Source organism: Dermacentor albipictus, chromosome 3 (genome assembly GCF_038994185.2).
Source record: "Dermacentor albipictus isolate Rhodes 1998 colony chromosome 3, USDA_Dalb.pri_finalv2, whole genome shotgun sequence".
NCBI lineage: Eukaryota > Metazoa > Arthropoda > Arachnida > Ixodida > Ixodidae > Dermacentor > Dermacentor albipictus.
The window spans coordinates 65,344,674-65,370,349 of record NC_091823.1 but is presented as its reverse complement, the minus strand read 5'-3'; the positions used below and the strand labels follow the sequence as shown (position 1 = coordinate 65,370,349).

The 25,676-nt window shown below is 46.7% G+C and overlaps 1 protein-coding gene across 2 annotated transcripts; it reads right to left on the bottom strand.

Annotated features, from left to right (window-relative positions):
* Positions 1 to 264: 264 nt before the first annotated feature.
* On the bottom strand, positions 265 to 23,916 carry LOC135905541 (cytosolic non-specific dipeptidase-like). Of its 2 annotated transcripts, XM_065436498.2 has the most exons (12): positions 23,754 to 23,916; positions 23,122 to 23,245; positions 18,340 to 18,510; positions 15,080 to 15,235; positions 13,483 to 13,640; positions 10,776 to 10,850; positions 9,765 to 9,909; positions 7,799 to 7,898; positions 6,887 to 7,058; positions 6,225 to 6,310; positions 4,931 to 5,097; positions 265 to 821 (listed from the first exon to the last, which is right to left on the bottom strand). In XM_065436498.2, exons 1-12 carry the CDS (start codon positions 23,795 to 23,797, stop codon positions 774 to 776), a joined length of 1,446 nt encoding a protein of 481 aa, XP_065292570.1. In that variant the 5' UTR covers positions 23,798 to 23,916; the 3' UTR covers positions 265 to 773. The 2 variants fall into 2 exon arrangements, with proteins under 2 accessions (XP_065292570.1, XP_065292571.1); XM_065436499.2 differs by lacking the exon at positions 265 to 821 and having other exon boundaries at positions 4,937 to 5,097; positions 6,892 to 7,058.
* Positions 23,917 to 25,676: the final 1,760 nt, after the last annotated feature.

The following is a 25,676-nucleotide window of genomic DNA, read 5'->3' as shown; positions in this document are numbered from 1 at the left end:
AATGTACCCTTTCCATCACCGAGCATGTTCGCCAAACAACTTCATGCCGTCTATGTAGACGTCACACTGCAACAGCCAAACTATGATTTTCACTTTTTTGCTCAACAGAAAGGATACCAACTGAATTAGATGGCTTTTCTACCGTCTAAAGAAGTGATCGCGTTGCTGCTTTCATTTTGTGACTGCAGTTCTGAACCTGCAAAAACTAAAGCTCACAAGAGCCGTCCTCTTGGCTACCTTGAGCCAATGGAATATAGTGGGAAGTCCACAAACGCAACATTTCATTTATAGCCCGATGGAAAATGGCGCCGTTTCTAAATTCAATCTCTGCACCAGGCGAGTAGACGGGAACATGTAGATTCATGCCTGTAATGGCACACATGTCAGAGTGACGTGATGAAAAGTTGTAATTGAAGCAAAATATTTTCTTGTATCTGTGTTTTCTAAATCGCCATCATTCATATAAATAAAATATTACTGTAATTCTCGTCAAGGAAGATTGTTTAGCCACACGAACCCTATCTACTCAAAGGGGGTGCAGAATACGCGTGCACACAGAAAATTAAAAATGCCGTGCACAAATAAAGAATTCGCTTCTCCTGCAAAGACAGTTTCTTAACATGACTGCGTCACCACGGTTCTTAATTCGACGAGCTTGTAGACAAAACGGCCACTTGAAATAGGGCTTCCAGCACTCAGGAAGAACGCGCGTCGAAGTACGTCGCACTGCAGTGGTCCCAGATGAGGGGCCATTCTTTCTTCCGGCCGGCTCGTTACTTCAGCTTGGACAGCTCGTGCATGTAAGCAGCGAACAGCTTCGCCTGAAAATAAAATATTGGAAGAACGAAAGCTCTTTTAAAATTTGCTACTTCTAAAGTCAACAAAAAGTTGGGCGTATCGGGTTGTTACGCAACGGTCCACATCTTTGTTCCACGGTCACAGGTTAAGAGCACTTACGCCACTTGGCTGGCTCCCACGCTTTACGTAGACAAGTGCGCTGGGGCAACACTTCCTTTGGCTTGGGGCGGTACGCCTATTCCATTGACATTAACATTACCATTACCATATCGTTAGCATACACGCACATCCTACACTACTATCACCTTTCACGAAGAACACTACCACCGCCTCAGATAAAAGTGCTTTTCCGAGCGTGAAAGAAGCCCGCGAATACACGCGAAATTACATCGATCGGCCAGCCACACGGCAATATTGCGTGTACGCGAGCTTCTTTCGTGCTCGGAAAAACGCAAGAGAAACCTGTATCGGTAGTTTTTCGGGCTGCTCTACAATTTTCTCATTGACACTTTTCATTTAATTATATTACTTGAGAAGTTGGTTATTTATTTAAGACTAATTATGTAATTATGCGGAATGTGAAAGATAATCTGGGTATCTCCAAGTGACGGCAAACAACATTACCTTGGTTCTGTCCAGCTACGTGGCATTTGCACACTTTAAATTGGTGCATGATAGCTGGGACATCCTGTATACAGAACACTTTCTGTTTCAGAAAGCCTACGAAATTTACTCGAATCACATCGCTAAACCGATGAATTACCTGTCATGGTGAACATCATTTAAAGTAAAGCAATTCATTCAATAACTAAACCAGTTACACTATTTATTTAGCTAAAGCTATAAAACACATATGCTCATACTGGAAGTTGAAGGGAATTAAAATACTAGCTACGGGTTACTTCATTTCAAAACAGCCATGCGAACCGAAATAACCGGCCGTCACTTTACTCGTTCAATATTCCTGATTATGCGCCCGACACCGCGAAGCGTGACTAGCATTGTAACCCCTCTGTGACGTAGTAGGGCGCTCAAAGGTAAAGCTTCGCCATACCACGTGATATAGTGGTCCGTCTCGCCCTTGCTGCTGAGATGACTACGCGTCCAATATGGAGTTGCGCAAATCGTCAATCGGACTAAGCGCGTAGAAAAATAAAAGGGAGAAAGCAGCTTTCTTTTACGTCACCCTTAAGTTCTGCGTCACAGAGAAGTTGGACGCTTCGTGGTGCCGCGCGCGTAATCAGTAAAATTGAATTAATTTAACGGCCAGTTATTTATAGACGATTCGAAATATAGCAATACGTAGGTGCACTATTATATGGCGATTCCCTTCAACTTTCTAACGCAGATACCTGCTTTGAAGTTTTAACTAAGTAAGCAATTCATGTAATTAGCATAATTTGTGGATGGATTGCACTGATTGTTCCTGCAAATGATGTCCGCCTGGTCGGATAATTTAGTTTCGTAGTGACGTAACTCGAGTAAACTTTGCAGGCGTCTTTTTTTAAGTGTTACAAGTAAAAAAAATGGGCAACGTCGATACCTGGAATAGTTGATTCGACATAAGTACGCAAGCAGCGCAAAGACGATGAAAGGAAACGACGGTAGGTCACCAGTAGTGCGGTTGCCAGTACAATGAGAAAGCAGCCGCAAAAAAAAGCCGCCATTTAGTCCTCCATGAAGCATCTCCATACGCCCACAATGAGCACACTGTAGAAAATGCCAAGGCGGCCGGATTCAGCACAGTACGCTGTAGCTCCGAGCTTGTCCGTTCAATAAAGACAGTCATAGTTCGCCCCTTTTTACAGCGAAGCTGTATATGGCTAGCCGATGTGTCCATCCGTCCGTCTGTCGCCTGTACGCCGAAAACTCGTCCGGCGTAACCCCATGCGCATGCGCAAGAAAGAAAGAGAAAGAGAGGCGCGCAATTGGCTGCGCCAGTAGTGACGTCGTTGCTTCCCGACGCAGACGAATGCACGCGCAGCAGTTTCTCTCAGGCTCCGAAATGGGTAGGCCACGCTTCACACGTGCTCCTGAGAAGCAAGTAGCTTTTGATCAGCAACGCCACGAGCAGAACCGGGAATGAGCTCATCTACGCCGTGCCGATGCTGCAGCCCGAGCACAAAAACAGGCTCGTGCAGCTGAGCGCAAGCAGCAACTGCGCACCGAGGATCCGGCAGCCTACCTAGCCGTCGTTTAAAGGGAAGCTGAAAGGTTTTCCAGAAAAAATCAGTGAACATCTGTACATAATGGTTTTCAACCCTCCGAATTCGAATATCGTATCCAAATTGAGCGAAAGAAAGCGCAAATATATTTTATTTTGACGAAAAGTGCAGCAGCGGACACGCCCAGCTCGTGCGTCTCGTTTCCGCCTGTGACGTCAACTCTGAGTCGTGACGTCAACTCTGCCGCTGCCGACCGCTGCCGCTACACATGAAGCGCGGTGCCAGGTAGTTTGGTGCTGTTTTCTGAGACGGTAATGGAAAATTTAGAGAGACTGCGTCTTTCTGAGGAGTTCGGCGTTACTCCCTTCATGTACGAGCCGATTGCGAAGAGCCGGCCTCTCGAAGAAGCAAACGATGCTGGTGCGAGCAGTGCTTTAGACGCGAACGAAAGCAAAGCCTTGTGATCTCCTCGTGTTGGAAATGCTCTTTAGTGAGTGTGTTTTTTCCAAAGCGATCTAGTGATCTCGGCGATCTTTCGGTGATCTAGTGAGCTAGTTTCCGGTCAAACAACTGTAGTGTTGTGTTCCTGCATGCCTCCTCGTGGAACGTAAGCGGGGATGCGATCGTCGGCATTTGTGCGCTGTCCAAAGCTGTCGGCAATCTACAAAGACGGTTTAAACGCGCGAAAAGCTTCCCGGTTCATGCAGTACATGTAGCGACCTTCATCTGTTGACTACCACTCACGTTGACTACCACTCACGTTGATTACCACTCACGTTGACTACCACGCACGTTGACTACCACTCTACATACACGCAGACGCACCAACAAAGGAATGCAGGGTCGATCGAAGCAGATACACGATGGCACGCACGCAGAAACAAGCGCGGTCAGGCACGGTCGCGGACGCTGCGAAGGAACGAAGCAGAGTTGACGTCACAACACCACGGTTTCCGGTCTCCGCTCCGCTCGCTCACTCAAAGGGGGGCGGAGCTACAGCGCAATTTCAACCGACGATTACGTCGCTCCTAATTGAAAAAAAAACCCAAATTTTACCGACATGGTTTATAAGGTTCCCGCATCCGTATATGAGCGTCTTATTGAATTCGACAGACTCTTCAGCTTCCCTTTAAGCAACCGTCGGGATTAACCCAGTGATAAACAGTGGCGCCGCACATTTCAGCTTCGCTGGTCAACCATCTGTGCGGAGTGCTGTGCTTGGGCGGTGATTTTTTTTTACCACATTTTGTTTATATGCTCGTAAGCGTGCCAAGTTCTCGTGTACGAGGTAGCTGGCCAATAAAAGCTTTCGTCCTTAGTGGCGAAAATGAAGACGTGCTTGCACCCCCCAACGGAAGCTACCCCAAATATTGCCAACCCTTCATGCGCAGCGCTGGGTGAACACGAGCCCTTTATATATAGCCATTCCCAAGGACTGCAAACAAGCACTCTTCTCATTCACCGAAATTAATTTACGCTTCAGCTGTCCTCCGTGCTGAAGTAAACAAGCATGCGTTGTAGCTTGCCACATTAACAATGCCAATGTGCAGACTTAGAAAACTGCGGTATACCAAGGAAATCTCTTAGCATGGTCTCCTATGCACCGGGCGCTCCTGGACTTTGTCGTCGAGAAAGGTCTCGGCCTTTTAATATAGCTTGTGGCTTATGGCGTTCTGACAACAACGAAACAACAGAAAGAAACGAGGCTCGCCGTAGTGGCGTAGTGACTATGCTGTTGCGCTGCTAAGCCCGCGGTTGCGGGATCGGATCCCGGTCGCGGCGGCCACATTTCGGCGGGGGCGATATGCGAAAATACCCGTGTATACCGTGCACAGGTTGCCCGTTAAAGAACCCCCAAGTGGTCGAAACTAACCCAAAGTCCCCCACTACGCTTTGTCTCAATCACATCGGGGTTTTGGCACGTAAAACTCCAGAATTAAACGAGAAAGAAAATATAGAGGGCGCACCCCGGAGACGAGATCGGCGACGCGGACGCTCTCGTTCTGCGAGTGGAACCCGCAGCCGGGCGGGTTGATGGACATGACCAGCACGTCCCGGCAGACATTGTCCTGGATAAGCTTCGCCGGGCCCACCGTGAAGCCACCGCGGGTCTTATCGGGCACCACGCCGTACGCTGTTCCGCAGGGGAGAGAGAGAGAGAGAGATAGAAATATGCATAACCAACGCACATTTTAGAATCTACGTACATACAGCTAAGCTTTCGCCAGGCGGTTAAGCAAATGCTATAAATTTGCCCATTTCATTCCTGCGCTTTTAGCGTAAAGGAAACTGGCGCGCATGCGCTGTCGCGCACTCGTGCTAAGCAATGCGACACACGTGGCGATCATCTTAATGAGCTAATTGGCGTCGGCACAGGAGAAGTATGCGTGCGAATGTGGTCAGATGGTTGAAGCATCGGGCTGCTGTGCTGGGCCACCTAGGCTCGATTACCATCGTGCACGCATAAGCGTGAGTTGCTCGGCAAAACAGAAGCAACCACGATCAGGAAAGTTCGGAAGAGTTCGAAAAAAAAAGAACTGGAAGGCGGCGTCGAAGAACACAGCTCGAGCGAAATTGCTAATTAAAAGCAACAAATGGAATTGGTGTTGGGAACTAGCGGTGTCACGGGAATATGTGTTTTGGGATTGAGCAGTTGCCCTCCGAAGATCCGTCATATGTGCATTCTCTGAGCGTCTCTTTATTCCGATTTCGCACGTCCCTGTGAAAGCCTGCAAGAACTCGCGTTCTCTGCTAAATACTTATGTCCTGCAGGAAAGGCATCAACTTTTTAAGCCAATGCTGCGCGTCACATGATTATCTTATGCTTTTTTTCTTTTCTATTTACACTGACCTTCGCTTCCTGAATAACTTCAAAGAAGATGAGCATAGTTGCGTTAGATGAGGAGAGGATGAAGTTTAGATATACGTTTTGGAAAATTAAACGCCCCAAAACGTCACGGTGGGCTATGCGGAATGCCCTGCAGTTAATACGAAACGACGATTCACCCTATACTACGAACTACGAGACTTCTGTATCCAATGGATCCCAACTAAAGCTATCTGCTATACTGTGCTGCCTACTCTTATGAGACACACAAAACGAGTAAAGAAAACAACAAATTTAAATGTGCTTATGTTATTCAGACAAGTCACTTCTGACATTTACTGTATTTGACACATCATTATGAATTAGCCTCAAAAAACAATTATTAGTGAAGTGCTTCGTTATTTACTAAATTAAGCAATTCATCACCGACGTACCGTGTTTCATGGCGGCTTCGGCGGCTTGAAAGTTCGGTCCACTGGGATCTGTGAACCAAGGTTCGGCACAGTGCGTCATGATGACCCTGAAACATCACGTTACGTGGGTGAGGACATCGATATGGCAACAGGTTATACGCGATGCGACGTTATTTAGGTTTTCTCAAGGGTATACCCTGTGGTGTACAGGAGTGTGTTAGAGTAGTGGAGACAAATGCCGCAGCTTGAGCCCGCATATTGCACAAATGTCAAAACAACGCATATTTCCGGCATATAAGTCAACAAATATGCCTAGAACCTGGCTTTCTTGGAGACCTTTCGCCACACAGGCTTGATCCACTTGTTCCTTTATTTCTTTAGTACCAGCCGTAACGCTGCTTCTGTCCATGATAGCTGTTCTATCTAATTTCCGTCACTACACGCATTTGCGCTGCCACATTGTTCAGATGCGTGAAGGGTCAACTTTCGGCGCACACCTTTGCGTCCGAGGAGCTTTTATGCGAAACCACCGAAACAGTTTCCTTCGGCATTTGTTGGCAGCTGGCATATCGTCATACGACATAGTTTTTACTGAACTACTATATTAATGACCAGGACCGTTCACTTGGTGATCCCGAAGGAGATGGGCAGCATAGAACCGCGCCCAACTTCGCGCGACTGACCTGACCTGGTTGGGGCTTCCCCGCTTGGTGAACTGGCCCTGCAGGTGCTTCTCGACGCACTCGCACACCTTCTGCACCCTCTGGTTTGGCACGGTTCGTATGGAGAACTTGCCCACCACCCGGGCCGGTATGACAGCCTTGTCGCCGGACGACCAGTGGGCACCCTCGACGCCTGCGCCGATCGACATGTGGCATTTCCAATGCGCGTGTTCCAGCTAGCAGCAGCGCCTTCGGAGGAGGGCACGTTCGCTTTCCTCGGCAAGACGTGGCTCTACGCCAAATAAGTGCACGTGTAGATGCTACTGCCGATATATCTATAAGTGCTACCAGCCGATTCAGCACATTGCGTTAGTGCTAATGTCACAAGAGGGAGTGGCTCTGCAGCGTCGACCTGGTTTCGATGGTTGATTGGTGGTGTCGGAAAATGTGCACACGGGCTATAAGATGGGCCGTAAGTGGAAGACGGTGGATCAAATATTTCAACGCTATCGAAGGGAATGCCTTTGTTGCAAGGACGTGACGCCATCGTCCTTACTACTTGAGACAGCCGAAAGTAGCGGCCCGCTCGTAGTGCGAGCACAAAGCGCGCACAGTGCGCATATCGGTGCACTTGGAGACGCCCCGAGTTTGAAATAGAAACTGCGTTTTTCAATATAGACAAATGAAAAAAAGAAAGAAACCCCTCTGTGCAGCTCTTGCGAGTGCGTATATTTTATGTCGCCAGTTACATGAAAAGAGAAAACTTAACGGGCAGCTCCTCGACAGCAAGACATGAAAACCTCTCGGCCAGATCGTTGGCGTCGTATCGCATGAAAGTGTGTGCACAGCTTCGACAACATCTAACGGAATCCGCATGTTCTTCGAGTCACTTCTACGGCGCAAAATTTCGAGGACGTCGGCGGTTTTTCTCACCGTGGATAGAGAGCGAAGGATACCGCCACCGACGCATCAGTAATTCCACCTTGTCGGCAGCGGCTAGCCTGGGGACGCCCATCTCCTTTCTGTACGCTTCCTGCAAAGGTCCCCATTAACGTAAGCATATAGATAGAGACTACTGAAAAGGAAAAGACACGTCAAGTGGTCCCCGGCTGTTACCCTTTCCATTCTTCATTTTTGTTACATTTCTTCAATTTGTTGACATTGTACCCCTATCAAATTATTCCCTCAGTGGTTTTAATTTTTTGTGTTTTGCTTCGTCATTTCTGTAGACAAGTTAATTCCAGCTATTACCCTAACCCTACTGTGGTGCGCCATTCCTTTTTCTTATGAAGGTGCCTATTATATTCACTTTTATCTGTAGGCTCTCGTCTGTCAAATATAGGAGCAACCAAGCCACGTACAGGTCGCGTGCGTTTTTCGAACACTGCTGTGTCTCGTCAGCCGTGGCGTTCAGAAAGTAAAACTACGCTACGAACTATACTAACAGCTTCATTGCTCAACTGATTCATTCATTCAATGTGAGATTTGTGTTTGACTTTGTGGCCATCATAAAGAAAAAAGAATCGTAAGCTACGATGCAATTCACAGATCGTCTTTTTCTTCTTTTGTATTGAATTGTATACCTTCCACCTGGATCCAGGCACATTGAATTCAGGCGCGTGTTACAATTTCTAAGGTGCCAAATATGCCCCAAACGATAAAGACAATAAACCTGAGCGGTATTGCTGGAAAGCTTTCACGATTTTCAGCGTGACTAACTCGACGATCAGAAGCGGCAGAGACACGATGCACCGTTCCCTAACAATAGCCGAAACAGACAATGAAGTTAGTGAAAGCATCGGGGAAATGAATTGCTACGTTTTATTTGAAATGTAGACATAATAAGGTGAAAGGAAATGAAAATGGACGCAAAGATAACTTATAGTATATGGGAGCCGAGCTTAGACCGTCTGCATTATTAGTACTGTGCTGTATCAACTAGTCCACCGTGGCGGACATGCGCTTTGTTGGACATTTCTCTATCTGTACAAGATTAGCTGTGGCAGTGTTAGCCAGCGTCCCTCACTTCCTGTATCTTCATATGATTGTCATTCACAAAAAAAAAAATCCAGCCTCTCAGGTTCGCTTATTCTTCCTGCTCTAGCAAAAAAGGAGGCCCATACTAAACATAGAGTAATAGAAAATTTCTACGCTGCTTAACCAGACAAGACACTTATTGCAGGCCAGCAAACGAGTCGTTATCATCCTTGCCTCGTTAGATATGAACATATATCTTCGATAAAATTAGGATGATTCTGAGCGTGCATTTAGTTGTAAGACAATGGTTTATAGTCCTTTAAACCCTTGTCGCAATCCTCGCCACGGTGCTCAACAAGGACACTGTAAAGCTTATCCTAATGCTGATCACCATTTACACGGTTGAACTGGATGCACTCGTACTCCCTGCTAAGGCTCATCACCACTTAGGAGGTCGAACTCGATGCCCTCGTACACCGTGCTAATGCTGATCACCGCTTACAAGGCTGGTGCCCGCTTACAAGGTCATAATTGATGCCCTCGCACACCTTGCTAATGCTGATCACGGCTTACAGGGTCGAACGCGACACACTCGTCCGCCATGCTAATGCTGATCACCACTTACAAATTTGCAATCGGTGCACTCGTACACCTTGCTAATGCTGATCACTATTAGAAGGCTGATCCCCGCTTACAAGGTCGAAATCGATGCCCCCATACACCTTGCTAATACTGATCACGACTTACAAGGTCGAACTCGATGCCCTCGTACACCTTGGTAATTCTGGTCACCGCTTACAAGGCTGATCCCCGCTTACAAGGTTGAAATCAATGCCCTCGTATACATTGCTAATGCTCATCGCGGCTTACAAAGTCGAACTCGACGAATTCGTACGCTTTGCTAATGCTGATCACCACTTACAAGGTCGAAATTGATGCCCTCGTACACCTTGCGCTCCTCATGCGTCAAGGGCAGCACTTCGTCATAGATGCCCGGCACCTTGATTCGCCCCTCGGCGTCAGTCAAGCTGTTGAGCAGGTACATCAGGTCGGGCATCGCTTCGATGCTGCCGGGTAAAAAAAATCACGGGTTGCGTGTATGGCACGTACTATGCACACAACGAGTGCTACAGGACGCACGCAATTGGTTTAAGTGTTCAAGAAAGTCCAGAACCGCAAGAATAATTTTTGGTGCTTTATTGGGTACCTCTCGCCCACCCACGTACCCGCGCCTTTGACCGGGCCAACAGGAACTTGATTTTAAGGAGAATGCAGAGAAGATAAAGATATTTTACTGGACGTGCAACGTCCCAACACAACCGCGATTGAAACTGACCACAATACCAAGGAATGAACGCTATCCGTCGTACTCGGTTCGATGCTACTTAAACGTACTTTAGCTAATGAGTCAAGGCAGCCAAACGACACATCCCATTCTAAAATCTCATCAATACCATGACACAGCAGTTGCACATATTTTACTTTATATATATGTACTTCACTTTTCGTGAAACCCGCAGCCACTCTTTAGAAGCACCGCACCTACCGCTGTGGATTGTTAACGCTTGCCGCTAAGATGTTGGCAACACGCGCGCTCACATGCAACGTATGAGTCAGTCCCGCAAAGCAACACGAAGCTTGCAATTTCTTGAAGTGTACAGCAAGCACTAAATTAGATGTGTACATGAGAGCTGGCCTAGGATGGAGAAATATCATTTCGTCATTAGCAGTCTCAACTTCCATGCACTCGTCTGATTTGAAATCTCTAACATTTCTTCGAATCAAACTGAGGTGCATCTTTAATCAACTGGTACGCTAGAAGGGACGCAGCCTAGCGCAGACAACTATACTATTATTTTGCTTCTACTACAGCTGATCGAATTTCATGCGTGTACGCTACAACATTCATCGCACGGACCAATGAACATCTTACGCTGTTCCACCGTAGATTCCAGAATGAAGGTCCGAATCGGCGCAAGTCACTTCGACTTGGAAATGGCATATGCCCCTGAAAAAAGAAACCAGTGACAAGAGTCAATGCGGCTTCAAGTTTGTGTCCTTTGAACAAGTGCGCAAACAAGACATTACATTTTGAGTATGCATAGATGAGGCGCTTTTGTGCTGAGCGAAAAAAACTTTCGAACGTCCTAAGAGTTCGCGTTTCTTTTTATTACTTTTTCGCAGCGGTGTTCGTGGCTTACATTTCTTTTTTTTATTTTTGGCGATTTGGTAGATTCGAACGATGCGTTCAGCTGGTGTAAGCGTTTACAGAGCGCGCCTGAGCTTGTAAACGTCAGCACTTACCGCCCAGTATAGGCATGTGATGATGCTTACCAGGTAAGCACAAAATTGCGCAACAGTTGTTGGCGGTGGCTAGTGGTACGACTACCGCGTCAGCAGATATCCTCTGCTCATTTCGGACGTAGAACACTATCATCCACTTGAAGCTTCTATGTATTTCACAGTACGACCGAATTATACTATTAATAGTTCCCGACGTCAGGATCTTGAATTCTCCGAGAGGTTACTTTTGAAGCAACAAACACGTGGATGAATTCGGGCGGGGCAAAATAGATGGAAATTTTCTGTAGGTCATATCAGCAGAGTACTTAGTTCGCAGAAACTGTGTCACTGGCCGGTCACCTCGGCCTTCACGATTGGCCGAGGCCGTTTCTTACAAAAATAATGTAGCGTACGAACGTCCTGCGATTACGGGCTCCGATGCTTTCAGCAATAACTTTCAGTTTTATACGCCGAGGAGTCAAAGCCCAACTTCCCCAAAAAATCGCTTACGCTGGAGTTGTTCATCAGAGCAAATTCTGGACATATCATTAGCGAAGCCGGCCGGTCAGTGGCAAAGAGCGCTTACCGAAAAAAAAATCATAAAGCCTCGTGAATTCAGCTCCAGGTTAAATGTCACGTCAGTGGGTTGGTCCAATGCCGTTGCGTGCAACTACAGTCAATTTATTTGTTCTCGCAGTGCGTTTTCGCGTCATGGAGGGCATTGCTATTTGTCTGCTGCCTACGCGTGTTAATAATGACACGGAAACACAAACGGCTTACTTAGTTTTAGCATTCTCTAACCATTTTCACGCGAACGCCTTTATAATGCTGGTCGCCCAAGCAATCGAAGATTTTATCTTTGCCTTTTGAACACAAAGACTTCTTCAAAAACATTAGATCGATTTAGGTTCATCGGATCTGGGTATCTGGCTGCCACTTTCTGACCACTTTCGTCAAAATAGGGCAATTTGAGGCCGCCTGTAGTGCACGTAGGACAACGGAAAAGGCGACAAAATGAAGCTCGTAACGAAAAAGACGCACCAGGCTAGCGTAGATCTATGTCAACGGAGCATTAATAATTCGCAATCAAAGCCATATTGTCAAAATTATATCCAGATGCGCTTGTTCAAACTAAGCGCTACTAAAACCGGAATCCGAAGTGCTTAAATCAGAATCGGAGGCATTACTTCCCGAAATATACGGGCCGATCCAGGAGGTAGTGCAGTATAAGCAAACCACATCGTACAGTAATGCATCCATGAGGACCTTGTCTTTCTTAGACGTCAACCGCGATTTTACTCGCCTTTTCTTGGATGTCGAGAGTATCTGCCGGGCAAATTCCAGTGCTGTGCTCTAGCCGAACCCCCAAAACAACGTTTGGTCTTCTCTTTTTTTTTTTCGCAATGACTGCTTCTTTAAGCGAAGCTTTCCTTGCGAATCCTCCCAGACCTTCCTGCCCGTGGCCCTCTGGGTACGTGCTGCGCTCTTGCCGAATAGCTCATGTTCGAGACAGAACTGCCAAGTTACAACCCTTACGAGTGTCCAGGCTGCTCAGCTTGTTGTGTACAAAATCGCGCAGTGATAAAACAAATGCTACCTAAATATTTCCATTGCAACAAATATACGCCATCAAGAGAACGATTCCTTTACTAAAGGAAACCTTTCCATGTCTAATTTCCTAGCATTTGTAGTTCGACGTACCTGCTTAGTCGGTCTTTCGCGAAGCAGAGTGCAGTTTACTATTGCACGGTCTCCAGGATCGGTCCACCCTAGTAGGCGCGCCGAGCCGGAATACCGCGTCATGGCAAAGGTTGCCAATCCCGGAGACAGTATAAATAATGCGCAATCCCGTGGGTGACGTGGTGGGGGTTTCTGCGTTCTGCCGTCTTCACTGGCATGCAGGTAATCGCCACGGTGCAAAACGCTGATCAGAATATGATCAGGTTCATGGCATTTATTTAACCGCTACACGAAAGCTTCGCTTCTCGTATTCCAACATGTGGGTTGGATCTGCATTTTTTTTTTTGTAAAGCGGAGAGCATCAGTGCCTTTATTTACACTCAGTCAAAGAATAGCCGCTATTAATGCTTTCTCCCTTCCTCCCCCTATTTCTATTCATTCATTCATTCATTCATTCATTCATTCATTCATTCATTCATTCATTCATTCATTCATTCGTTCGTTCGTTCGTTCGTTCGTTCGTTCGTTCGTTCGTTCGTTCGTTCGTTCGTTCGTTCGTTCGTTCGTTCGTTCGTTCATTCATTCATTCATTCATTCATTCATTCATTCATTCATTTATTTATAGTGTTTCTCGATCTCCTGCACAGATACGAGGGTGCGCGCAATAGTAGCCTCACCGGAGTGCGTAGCTGAGGCACGGCGTCTTCGGACGCAGCCACACGCCATCCGAGATGCACACGTAGTCAATCCCGCCCAGCAGCTCGCTCTTCTTGCTCGACTTGAGGTAAGCGGCGATGCCCTGCGAGTCCACTTCCTGCATGCTGTCGATCAGCATCTGCGTGCGACGAGAAACAGCTCAGACTGCATAGTTTCAAGCTGTCCGTGCAGTGCCAGAGCGATTTCTCAAACAAACGAGATAAGATTGTTCGTTTCTGATATCATTTGTTCACCATAAAAGTGGAAAAATTATCGATGACGCACCCTGGGCAGCCAATTGGATAGCTCGCCCTCATGACGTCAATTGGATGATTTACGTCATATGGGTAGGGGCGGCTGAGAATTCCGCCGAGCAGTGTGCTGCGATCGGCAGCGACGTAGATATTTAAAACCTTATAATAAATTACACGCTTTACGCGGAGCACTTAGTTGCGTCAATTAATGATCAGAAGGACCCACTCTAACGACTCAGTACGTTTGTACAAAATCGTCAAAATCGTTTCAGGGTCCCTTTCAGGTACTGGAAGGGGCAGCGATTTTTTTCACAGACGAGGTCGAGCTGGTGATACTGACGCGCATTTAAAGATAGTTACGAGGAAATATGGATTGGGGACTGCCTCAAAGTGGCGAAGTTCGTAACACTTCTCTTTGGATCAAGGTAATAGAGAAGCGGTTCAGCCATGTAAAGTGATGAGGAGTTGATCGCAAACAAGTCAGCAAAAGTTGGAAATGGTGAGAAGAGGAAATGAAAGAGATACTGAAGAGCGACAGAAAAGAAAAAGAAATGAAAAAAATAAAAATATTGGCAGGACAGCGTAGAGAAATATGTTAAGGTCGGGAATTTCAAGAAGCAATACGAATATTACTATACGGAACGTAAAAAATAAGTCCAGGGAAAGTGCGTGCTTATTAAAGTTGTTAGTTTTGCTTTCGGACGCCATGACACGAAAGTCATCGAACGCGATGCCACAAAAAGTATATAGGACGTAAAAGACAACTTGTACGTTACAACACAGACGCGACATTGGAGGGCAATCCGCAACTTTCGCAAGGTCGCTGAATATTAGATGCAGACGCACTGATTGCTTGATCAAATAAAGACACATTTCTTTTTTTTTTTGTTCCTCTGGTGCATCCTCATCTTAGCGTCCGCGATTATGTTAATTTCTTGGCCAAGTATCGTCGCGCAACTTTTAGGAGTCAAACCTTCAAGTCCTAAAGCTACACGCTATCAGGAACGCGTTCTTCTAAGAGCTGCCATTATTTTTGACCACCTCGGCATACTTACCATGCACTAATATCCGAGCGCACCGGCCCTTTTACATTATTTCGCAATCAAAATACGGCCGCCTGACAGCCGAAAACCAAACCCTCCACATCGTGCTCAGCAGATTAACGCAACCACAACGGCATCTTTAAGCTAATAATTTTCGCCGATAAGTTATGACACAAATGGCTATCACTGAGACAAGGTATATATTTTACGAAAGAAAGAAAGCTAAGCGACGCAGGTTACCTTGAAATGCCCGCCCGCGACGAGACGGACCTTACACTCACCCTGACGTTGAGGGGCGGCCTTCCGGCGCTCTGCAGGTAGGCGCACAGAGCCCAGATGCAGGCGGTCAGCGGACCCTTGTTGTGCGCGGTGCCGCGGCCGAACAGGCGGCCGTCCTTTTCCACGGGCTGGAACGGTTCCGTGTTCCATCCGTCTTCCTAAAGACAGCCCAAAGAACGACTTCTGTGTTGTACTATAGCAGCACACTTTTCAGAGACGCGTCGTACACGTCGTTTTCCGCGCTAGGTATGTACGGTGCGATCATTTTAGATCGCAGCCGTTCCTGCCGCGAGCGTCAGCGTAGGCGTCGGCGTCGGTGGCGTAACCGAGCGAACGGGCACAGAGAAAGATGAAAGAGCGAACGCGGAGCGGGATATGAAAGATGCGTGCCGCGAACGGCGGAGACCAATGAGAGTGGCCTCTTCAGCGGCGTGCGCGTGGGAAACTGGTGTCGTGCGGACCCGCCCGAGCGCTCGATGCGTACGGTCTCAGCCGGACCCTTCGTTACGTACTATCGTCTGCTCACGTCGGCTTTCACTTGCGCTTGTTTGCTTTGCTCGGTTTGGTCTCGTTCACCCGCCGTGGTTGCTCAGTGGCTATGGTGTTGGGCTGCTGAGCCCGAGGTCGCGGGATCGAATCCCGGCCTCGGCAGCCGCATTTCGATGGGGGCGAAATGGGAAAACACCCGTGTACTTAGATTTAGGTGCACGGTAAAGAACCCCGGGTGGTCGAAATTTCCGGAGTTCCCCACTACGGCGTGCCTCGTAATCAGAAAGTGGTTTTGGCACGTAAAACCCCATAATTTAATTTTTTTTGGTCTCGTTCATGCTTGTTTCGATTGTCATGGTTTGACATTGTTTTGTAATCTGATTGTATGCGCGACGCGAATTGGGTAGTACTTTCTGGTAGCTACGCGGCAACAGCGATTACACTGGAACCTTCGATGAATCGTGTATAAAAGCCAACGAGCTTGACCCAGAGATCAGATTTTCGACGGTCGCCGACTTGGCTATATGTCTCTTTCAAATTTCTTGTCTCAATACATCGCGAAACCAAAGCACGCAATGAGCTGCGCTCAAATTTCGCATTAGGGAGTATCGTAATTGTCGATTAATTATGTTTTCCTGAATTGTTAAAAATCGCCTGTTGCAGATAACGTAATCCTAGTCCTCGAGCTGGATTATTCGGAGAGGCAGACATTACTTGCACGAGAAATCGGAACACTAAGCTTATTCAACAAAGCAAGAAATTTTCAGTACTTTACTTCTTAATTACATTACTGTACATACTGCAATTTACGACTTGTACCCGGTGAGGTTTCACGGCTTATCCACTTAGAATGGATTTCCAGAATGACACCAGCTTGGAGATATGCGCCATCAAACTCGCCGCAAAAATGCTCTGCTGTGCCGTTTATTATTTCAACAAAACGCTTTTTTGACCCACTGAAGTACAAAAGTAACTGGAACACCCACTTATTTCATCTCACACTTAGGGAAATACCTCGAAACTGATGCCATTATGGAGATTCAGTTCAAGTGGATCGACACCTCTTGCAAACTCGCCGGCTACAATCCGTAAATTACAATATGAGCCGTAAGGTAATTAATTAGGACGTTAGTTATATTTTGTTATTTGAGTATATGTTTCGATTTCTCGTGCTAGTAATGTCCGCCTCCTCTTCAAGTTCAAGGACAGCTCGAAGAGAAGAATTATGTGATCCGCCACAGGCGATGTTTTAAAAGTTTCGGAAAACTTAGGAATTATCAGCCCGTATAACGACAACAAACACTGTAGCGGTGTCGGCACTGTGTAGATACCCCTTTTGAGCCCGCATTCGAATAACTTCTACGTATACATAGTATGCACGTGACGTCACATCCACTGCTGTCGTCTGCTTCCGCTACCTTCCGCCATCTTGGGGAACCTTATCAACAGGCGCGCGCATATGCCTATAGGTTCCCCAACATGGCGCCGCCGCAAACCGGAAGTCGCGGAGTATCCTTGAATGACGTACGTGCATGGTATGTATTACGTCGACTCAATGGCCAGCGCGCGCGTGCGTCCGCCACTCACAATGTTCCGGAATCGACAGGATAATGGAACTGCCGCGACGGTGGCTATTTGCGCACACCACTTGCGAAGATGAAAGCCAAGCGCTGTGCAACAAAGCGGCGACGTGCCACACGCGGTGCTTCATTGAAACAGCGAAACACCTACGCTAAGGGCCTACGCATGAAAGCACGCTGTCATTATCTACGACACCATTCTCATCATTCTCATCATCTCACTGTATTAAACCAAAGTCGGCGACAAACAACCAGATCAAGTGGAACGCCTAATTCAAACGGACACCAAATAGTGGCACTAAGTAAGTTTTAGAAAAAATACACTCTCAATAACCTATCCGAAATAATTTTGCGAAAGACGGTTATTAACAACGGGACGAATGAAGAAAAAATATCCTTTTCTTTTTTTAACTTCGCGGCCTATTTGTGGCGCCAGCATGTCGGTATGATCGACGTCGCGTATTTCAAAGTATCTTCTCATATTTAAGCCGTCCTTGTGCAGAGAAAGTTCTCGAAACTTGCTATGTTCAGTACTTGGCTCGCTTTCAGCACGATGTAATCCTCCTTTATCTATTAGCAGTTAGCTGACCCCAAGCAAGATGTTGTCAAATTTCATGACGCCAACGGGAATTGGTGCAGAAAATTCTAGATCGCGTCACCACCAGCCTTCTCGTTTAGTGTGTTTTGTTTTCTGGCTTGCAAGTCTCTATTCATGATCCAGAAGCAAACTTGGCCTCTTAGAAATCCGCTTTAACTTGAGATTTCTCTTTAATATCCTGTAACGCGAGGTCTGCAGTGTGAACACTTCTTTGTTCAGTCTCCGTGCACGTAGCGGTTTATTCTAAGCGCTCATATTATGCTTCCTTCCTACTTATTGATGGAGTTTTCCTCCCACAGCGTAAGCAGAACTCACGACCTGGAGGTTTTTGCATTTCGGCCTAAAGAGCGAACGACTTCATTGGCAGCAGCGAGCGAAAATAAAAAGAAAGGTTAAGGACACTGCGGCATTGGCATGGCAATTAATTTGAGGAAAGGAATTGCCGAAACCCGAGCTGACATAAATCGGCCGTGTGACGGTAGGTCGAGGGTAACGAAGGGTAGCCAACACACTCGGCGCCATGTATGGAAAAACGCAACGATTCCTAATTCGTTCCGCCTCTGAGACACCCGGCAGTGGATGGTGGATAGCTGACCTTGTGAGCAGGCTGAACGTCCAGGTGGCCGTACACGCACAGCGTCTTCCGCTTGGGGTCGTGCTTGGTGCTGGCCAGAAGCAGAGGAGGGTACGGTATCGTGCTACCGTCCGAGAGCTTCTGGTCACCCAGGGGCTCCAAAGTGACGTGCACGCCGTGTTTCTTCAGCTTCTGCAGGCGACGTGCGAGGGAAAACGAGAAGAAGGGAGCGTCCACAGAATCGAGCCACTCACTTTGCATCGCTCAAATGAAAATGCAAATCACTTATATTGTAAAAGTGTGTCTAAAAAAAACACAGTTACGTCAGTTACATCAAGCAGAATTAATTGCGAGCAAGATGTACTCAGCGAAAGATTGTTACGGAGGCACGCGATCAAACGTCAGTTATCGATGACTGCAAGAGATTGTTCATGCGAAAAAGCGTCCGCTTCGTTTCGGAGAGTTAGGAAGGGCAGTCTCAAAAGAGCTGGGGCCGAATTCCCAAAGCGTATCATTCGTAGGTGCTCTCTGCCATTGGCCGGGCGCCTTCGCTAATAATAAATCTAGCATCAGGATTGGCTGAAATTTTCCCGTATACGAATAATTCTCCAGTAAGAACCTTTTGTGAATACAGGTCCTGATACGCTATCAAGAGGTCATGAACTGCGATGAAAAACGGTTACAAAAAATTTCGATGCGCATATCAACATATAAATGTAACATTGGAATCTTCAAATTTCACCACGTATTGAAACCGAAACTGAAGGTCATGGTCAGATGCGTTTTTTTGCATCAAACAACCATAATTCTCCCTGCTATCTCTTACCCGGCAGTGTTGACAGTATGCGCCAATGCTCGGGCGAGGCAGATTTAACAAATCTAAACCTTTGCCAAAGTGATACTTTATGCTCCTGCTCTTTTCAAGGCAGAAACGCGCGATGGTTCATGTGCGCAATTGCTTAATTGGCAAAAGAATGGGCTTTTATACCCTCAGGAACTCGATCAGACCTTTGAAATTGTCATTTAAAACTTATTTTCGTATCTTAGACGCTCCTACAGAAAACTTCTAATGCAATATAATTTCTTAATGACTTTTTTTCTGTTAAAATTCATTCAGCCCTTCTGGCTTCAAGAACATGCAAGCTAGGCAATTAACTCTTTTAAACATACATACTCAGCAATTTGCACAGTGCACAGTAGAACTGCTTGTTCTGACAGGCTAGGCAGAAACTGTTCATTTGCCTTTGTTTTACGACGAGCGCGTTTTACTGACGATGAACAAGAATTATAGACAGGCTGAACGGCAATGAAGTGCGAGATTATATGCATGAAAATTAACTATGATAAATCTTGGTTTAGACGCTGTCTATTTCATAAGAGGTTTGAGGCTGCCTTTTTCAGAATAATCGATAGTGTGATCTACTTGAGATGTAAGGCGACACCTATATCTTTAAATACCAGATCTTACGACTTCGTGCATAGTGTAATGCATATCGTAATGAAAACCTTAGAATTGCCTATCATTAATTTTATGGTGGATATGCTACAAATCCTACTGAACATGATGGAAAATATGGTGTGCATGCTGGAAATTAGTGTTGGCGTGGTAGTGATGATGAGTATAGTGTTTTGTGGCGCATGGGCCAAATATGACCAAAAAGCGCCAGGCCAATGTGAATGTGTTCAATGCGGAGCTATAAATTACGAACAAAGGATGATACAGGGCTGTAAAGGGGCCTAAAAGACGTTAGAATACATGCAATAAAATTATGACAATGACTATGAAGCGTGCCAAGGACGCGAAAGAAACGTTGTGAAAGAATTGCAATGTGCTAAAATTGAACGCAGGCTAAAAAATTCCTAAAATCACTACTGCCATAGCAGAGTCCTTGGAGCGCAAGGACCTGAAGGCGCGTGCTATAAAAGGACCACTATCACAGCAGCATCCTCTGTAAAGAGGATGTGCTACGAAACCTTTGGGCTATTAACGTGCAAGTTGGCGTGGTAGTAACTATGGTAGGTAGAGTGGGTGGATGGTGGCTGTGGTGAATGGATGATCGCATATATGGTGGGTGGGTGGAGGGTGTAGTGGTACTCTATTTTATCGACTCCGTGCAGTGCAGCGAAAGCTATGAATTGGGACATAACTGAAAATTAAAACAAAAACAGAAGCACACTTCCAATGTCCGCCTCAGATAGCCTTCCGCGCGACACAGTCTGAATGGAAGCGTCACGGAAGGATTAGTAGCGCACAGTGGCGTAGCAACGGGGGGGGGGGGGGGGGGGGGGGGCCGTGGGCCCCGGGTGCAAGGGGCCAGTGAGGGGGGGGGGTGGTGTCATATACGTCTGAGACACCCCTCTTTCCGCCGGCTACACCCAGCGGGGGGGGTGACAGAAGACCTAAGGGCCCCGGGCGCCACGCGACCTAGCTACGCCACTGGTAGCGCACAATGGGCGAGCCCTCCTTCCCTTTTTGGAGCACACAGCCTACTCTCGTTAATGAATTGCTGACACGAGCCTTTGCCGCACTATGTGGAAATCGCGAGGAGGTTACTGTCTCATGCTTACTCAAATCGCATGCTTCATGGTAGAGCATGAATGCAGCTTTGCATTCTGCAACGTAGTGGAGAGCTTGTTTTTTCGCAAACTTCTTTACGTTTGCGGTTTACCGGGCTGCCGGAGCAGTGGACGGCACTTGCGCGAAGCCCCTCAATAAAAATCATTACAGCAGCAAAGCTGGTAGCGACGTCCTGTGGCGTTTTGTCCAACTTTAATGTGTTTAAAAAATTTTGATGCCGCGTCAGATTATCGTCGAAAAAAATCGCAGAAGTACTGCACATTAACGATTACATAGCTACCAACGCTTTGCACCAACACCGAAGTAGAATATTTAGGCCACTGCAGCGTTAGATTTACGTGCTCTCTCGTTAGACAATGCGTCACCAGATGTCACTCCCAGCGTTGTTGCGGCCGCACACTTCCGGAAACCCGGTATTCCGCGAGCGGTGTTATGTTTACGGACACGCTAAAACTCTCACGTGACAACGGACGGCGTGATATATGTTAGCGTGTCCGGCATTCCGGTACACGCAGTAGCGATTGCCGGGTCACCGGAGGCGTAAACGCGAGCGGCCGTATTAGGCCAGATTGATTGGTGACGCCATCTAGTGGGGCAGAGATCAATCATACCAACACAGCTTTTATTGTTGTAATGATGTGTATTCAACTTTGCCGCAGGTGTGGATTTTCGGCAGTGGCGTAATCGCGAACACGTTGCCTTTTTAAATGCTTTTTTTTTTTCGACAACACTCACAGAACACGAAAATGTGTATAAGGCCTCGTGTTTAGACGAAGTGTAACAGCAGGCTACAAGCATCCGGTAACCCAGTATTACGCAAAAACCACTGCGTATATACCGGAATACCGGTCACGCCTTTATCTGAGCATTTACGTTCCGCTCCGCTCAGACCACGTATGCTTTGCTCCGTGCACACAACCGCTCAGCCCGAACGCTAGTTTGCGCTTGCGCGCGTCGCTCATGCCGGCAGCGAAGCGTAGGACGCAAGGTCGATTCAAATAGGTCGCGAAGCTTCGGGCGAAAAGCGGTTCAGTACAGATTGTCACCGACATCAGCATAGGGGGTTATGGGAGCAGCGATTGAAACGCGACTATGTTTGGAGGGAACAAACATTGGGAAAGAAAAACGCGTTTTTTAATTCAAACGAGACACAGTTAGATTCATTCAACGAAAATAAAATTCCTAGGCAATTTTATACATTCTTGACGAGTTCAGAAAATGCAAGTTTAATTTTATTATTATTAATAAATGCATTTCTTTTAAGCGCCCATCGCTACAGGGTGCGTTGACGCCACTATCACTCGCAATGCAATGCACGTCTTGAATTGGGCAGAAAGGCGCACTCGTATCACCTGTTGAAATACGCCCCCCTCACAATTTGTGCTTTCTTGCTTGTCGAAGTTTGTCTGAATTTGGTGACGCGGGTAGCTTCATTGCTTCTTAATCTGTTCAGTCAAAAGTAGTGAGTTACGACCACCAGATAATTGTGTAGTTGTTTTCGTGCGACTGCGCTGGCCGACGGGCTTGGCATCCGACAATAGGATCAGCACTCTACACCTAAAGCTTTCGTCGGCCTCTAAAGAAAGTATGTTCTGTGCAGGGATGCGATTTCGACAACCGTACGGCTGGCCTTTTCCTGCATCGCTTTCCACGCTGAAAGCTCGAAACGCCCATCAAGTCGAATGGTGGGGCACTTGAATATACAGCTCCAAAGGAAGAACAACAAAACAAATTTCGCGCCTTCGAAAAATAAAATGACGTCACTTCTGCTCTTAACGGACATGGCGTCACGTTATTTTTTTCTTCCGCCGGAAGTGTTCCCACCACATACAGATGGCGCTAAGCCCCATGAACCGGCGATGGACCGCCATGTTTTGAACGTATGGGCTCCTATGGAAGCTTCGCTACCAGGTATATTAACCTTGTAGAACGCTTCTGTCGCTATCGCTAAGCGATTGAGTGGAGCGTGAGAGCACGTCCACTAGGCTTTTTGATCGTTTTGTAGCCGAACTGATGGCGCATCGTTCTCGTCCCGGCAAGACGCGCTTACCAAAACGCGAAGTTTACGCAGTTTTGGGCAGTGCTTGAACGCGTGAAATATCAGAGCGGAGATGGAGCGTGCGTCACTCTGCTAGATCTGTTTGCCACGTTACACCGAGAGTGTTTGGTGTACACGCAAGAAACGTTTATGCCGGTTGCTTTGATCAGATATTGTAGGCACAAACCCCTTCTGTCTGATGTATGAGGCGCATGATGTCGTTGCGGTGGCTCACTTCTGCAGACACAGTGGGAATAGCAACCGACTCCTTCAGCCAGGACAACATTTGATCCTTGTCTTCGTCGATTATCCTGTGCACGTCACCATGTTAACAAAAGCATAAATGAATTAGGTCTCGAACATATCAAGAGTTTCTCCTGTAATTCTTTAGACCATACAAAATTTCCGAAAATCACCTGTGGCAGTCTCGAGAGGGAGACAATATACAAATTATAAAGCAAAATGTTTAATCGAATAATTAACTGACTTCCAATAAATAAGTTTTTAACCAAACGGCACCGGCTGCAATTTACGATTGCAGCCGGCGATCTCGTAAGGCGCATCCGCTCCGCACTAAAAATCCCGTTGAAACGTATTGCGAGAAATTCCTTCCCAAAATGTGTAACGAAATACACTGGCATTCCAGCTATTTTTTGTGCTTCAGAGCACGAAACGGCGTTTTGGTTAGACTTGACCACTTGAAACTAACAGAAAACAGAAGCAAAAGTTTCACTTGGGTGCATGCACCGCACGTGACCGGCGCCATAATTACGGTAGCTCGTCGTAACCGATCGTCGTAACATTGATATTCGGCCTCACCTGAACACCTCAGCCAGCTCCTTGGGTATGCCGCTGTCATCCATTGTGTTTGTGGTTTCTAGGTCAGCAGCGAGAAGTCAAAGAGAGGGCGTTCAATGCGCAAATGACGACTCCAAGCCTTCAGCGCTGCGCCTAGCCAAGTTCTTCTTTTCTTTTAGTACTACCTCTGGGCGCGCGTGCAGTTTGAGCTTCTTCCTTTTCTTTAGGAATTCGCTTCTAAAGAAATGTCGGTTGGCTGGTTGGTTTTTCAGTTATGCCCAATATCTGATTAGATTAGAAAAAGTATTTAGAGTCATGTCTGTTTATGATAATTATGAATAAACCGTAATGTTCTGATCAAGCGAAGCCTTAAAAAAACGAATAAAAATTCTGAGGATATCAAAGGAAGATAACGTAACGTATCCTTGTAACGTTACATTCTTTTTTCACCATGCTACAGACTGTAGAACGAATCGGTCGCTACCGAAACCGTCATTGAGTTAAAGACACATCTGCTAACCACGAAAGCAAATTTACGTGTAATTTTCGTTCTACATCACCGCGTTCCGCAGTGTATAACCTAATGCTGAACTGGTTCGTTCAAGCTGCGAAAAAATAATGCAGGGAGTGTATTAGGGACGAGCGTCGCCACTGGCATGACTGGTATTCAGGCACGTATCCAAGGGGGTACGTGCCTGAAACGATTTTGATAATTTTCTACAAACGTACTAAGTCATTAGGGTAGGTCCTTCTGATCATTAAGTGCCACACTTAAGTGCTCTGCGTAAAGCGTGTAACTTATTATAATATTTTTTTAAATGTCTATTGATACTGATCGCAGCGGCGCCGGTCCCCAGTTTCAAGCACCCGAGTTACATCAGCTGGGCGAGCTATCCTTTAGCTACACAGATCGCATTATTGATAATTTTTCCAACTTTGTGGTGAACAACTAGCTGTTGTTCGTAATAGTTCGAACGTTGGTTATAATTTGTTCCTATAAATAAAAGTCACACTTTCGCCGAAATACGAAGCATCGATTGCGATAGCAAATTAGTATACAGCTACACAAAGTAAGGATAGTAGTTTTAACGACTGTATAAACTTGTAAACATACGGTTACTAACTAAATTGGCAAGCATGGTGTCATGCGTGCACAAGCAAGCATGAACACATCTCACTCGATGACCGCGCACACTCGCTAGCTGTCAAAACGCTGTAGTGAGAAAACGTGCGGCAGCAGCAGCGAGCGAATTGACGTTATTGCTGCCTCTCAACGCGAACAAAGCGGCGAGAACACGGCGCACACGAAGCTTCGAGCCCTCCACACACCTATACTTGATCTCTCAAGCTGGTTGCAGCACTCTGAAAGCTATGCGAATTCTTAGCCTATAGGAAAACCGAATGCCCCTCGACATGTGCTCATCCTCGCCGCGTCGTCTGCTCAGTGTCTGCTTGCCATAATTTTACATTCTCCATGGTTCTCAGTATTGACCCTTTTCGCGGATCGGTTGGTCCTAGAGAAACGAGATGGCGCTTTCGGCGGCGCACCGCTTTACGAAGCGCATGTTGCCTCAGCGACAGCGCACGAATACGAAACCATTACCGCTTCCACTTTGCTTCTGTGCGATCAGCTGTCACGAATGCAATTGAGTTTTCGCTAACGCACTGTGCTCCAATAATGCCGGATTGAATCATGCGGATTGAAGACATGGGCAGTGTTTGGCAGCAAAAATAGTGACTATAGCGTATTAAGGAATGGAATGAATCTGTGTAGCCAAGTTCGCGGACCGTTGCCCCCTTCAACCCTCCGTACATACGTAAGGCTTTCTTCGAGGATACAGAAATTTGCTCATCCACCAGCATTGTATCACTAACGTCCAAAGAAAGTGCTTCGGCCTCGGAACGTATAGGCCAGAGTGAGTACCTCTCGATCGTTTAAACGAC

Coding starts and splice junctions, on each gene's coding strand:
- LOC135905541 (XM_065436498.2), bottom strand. CDS start 23,797: ATGGATGACAGCGGCATACCCAAGGAGCTGGCTGAGGTGTTCAG. Junction 18,511..23,121: donor TCATACATCAGACAGAAGGG/GTTTGTGCCTAC, acceptor CGTCGCCTGCAG/AAGCTGAAGAAACACGGCGT. Junction 10,851..13,482: donor TGCCTCAGCTACGCACTCCG/GTGAGGCTACTA, acceptor TTCTTTTTTCAG/GGGCATATGCCATTTCCAAG.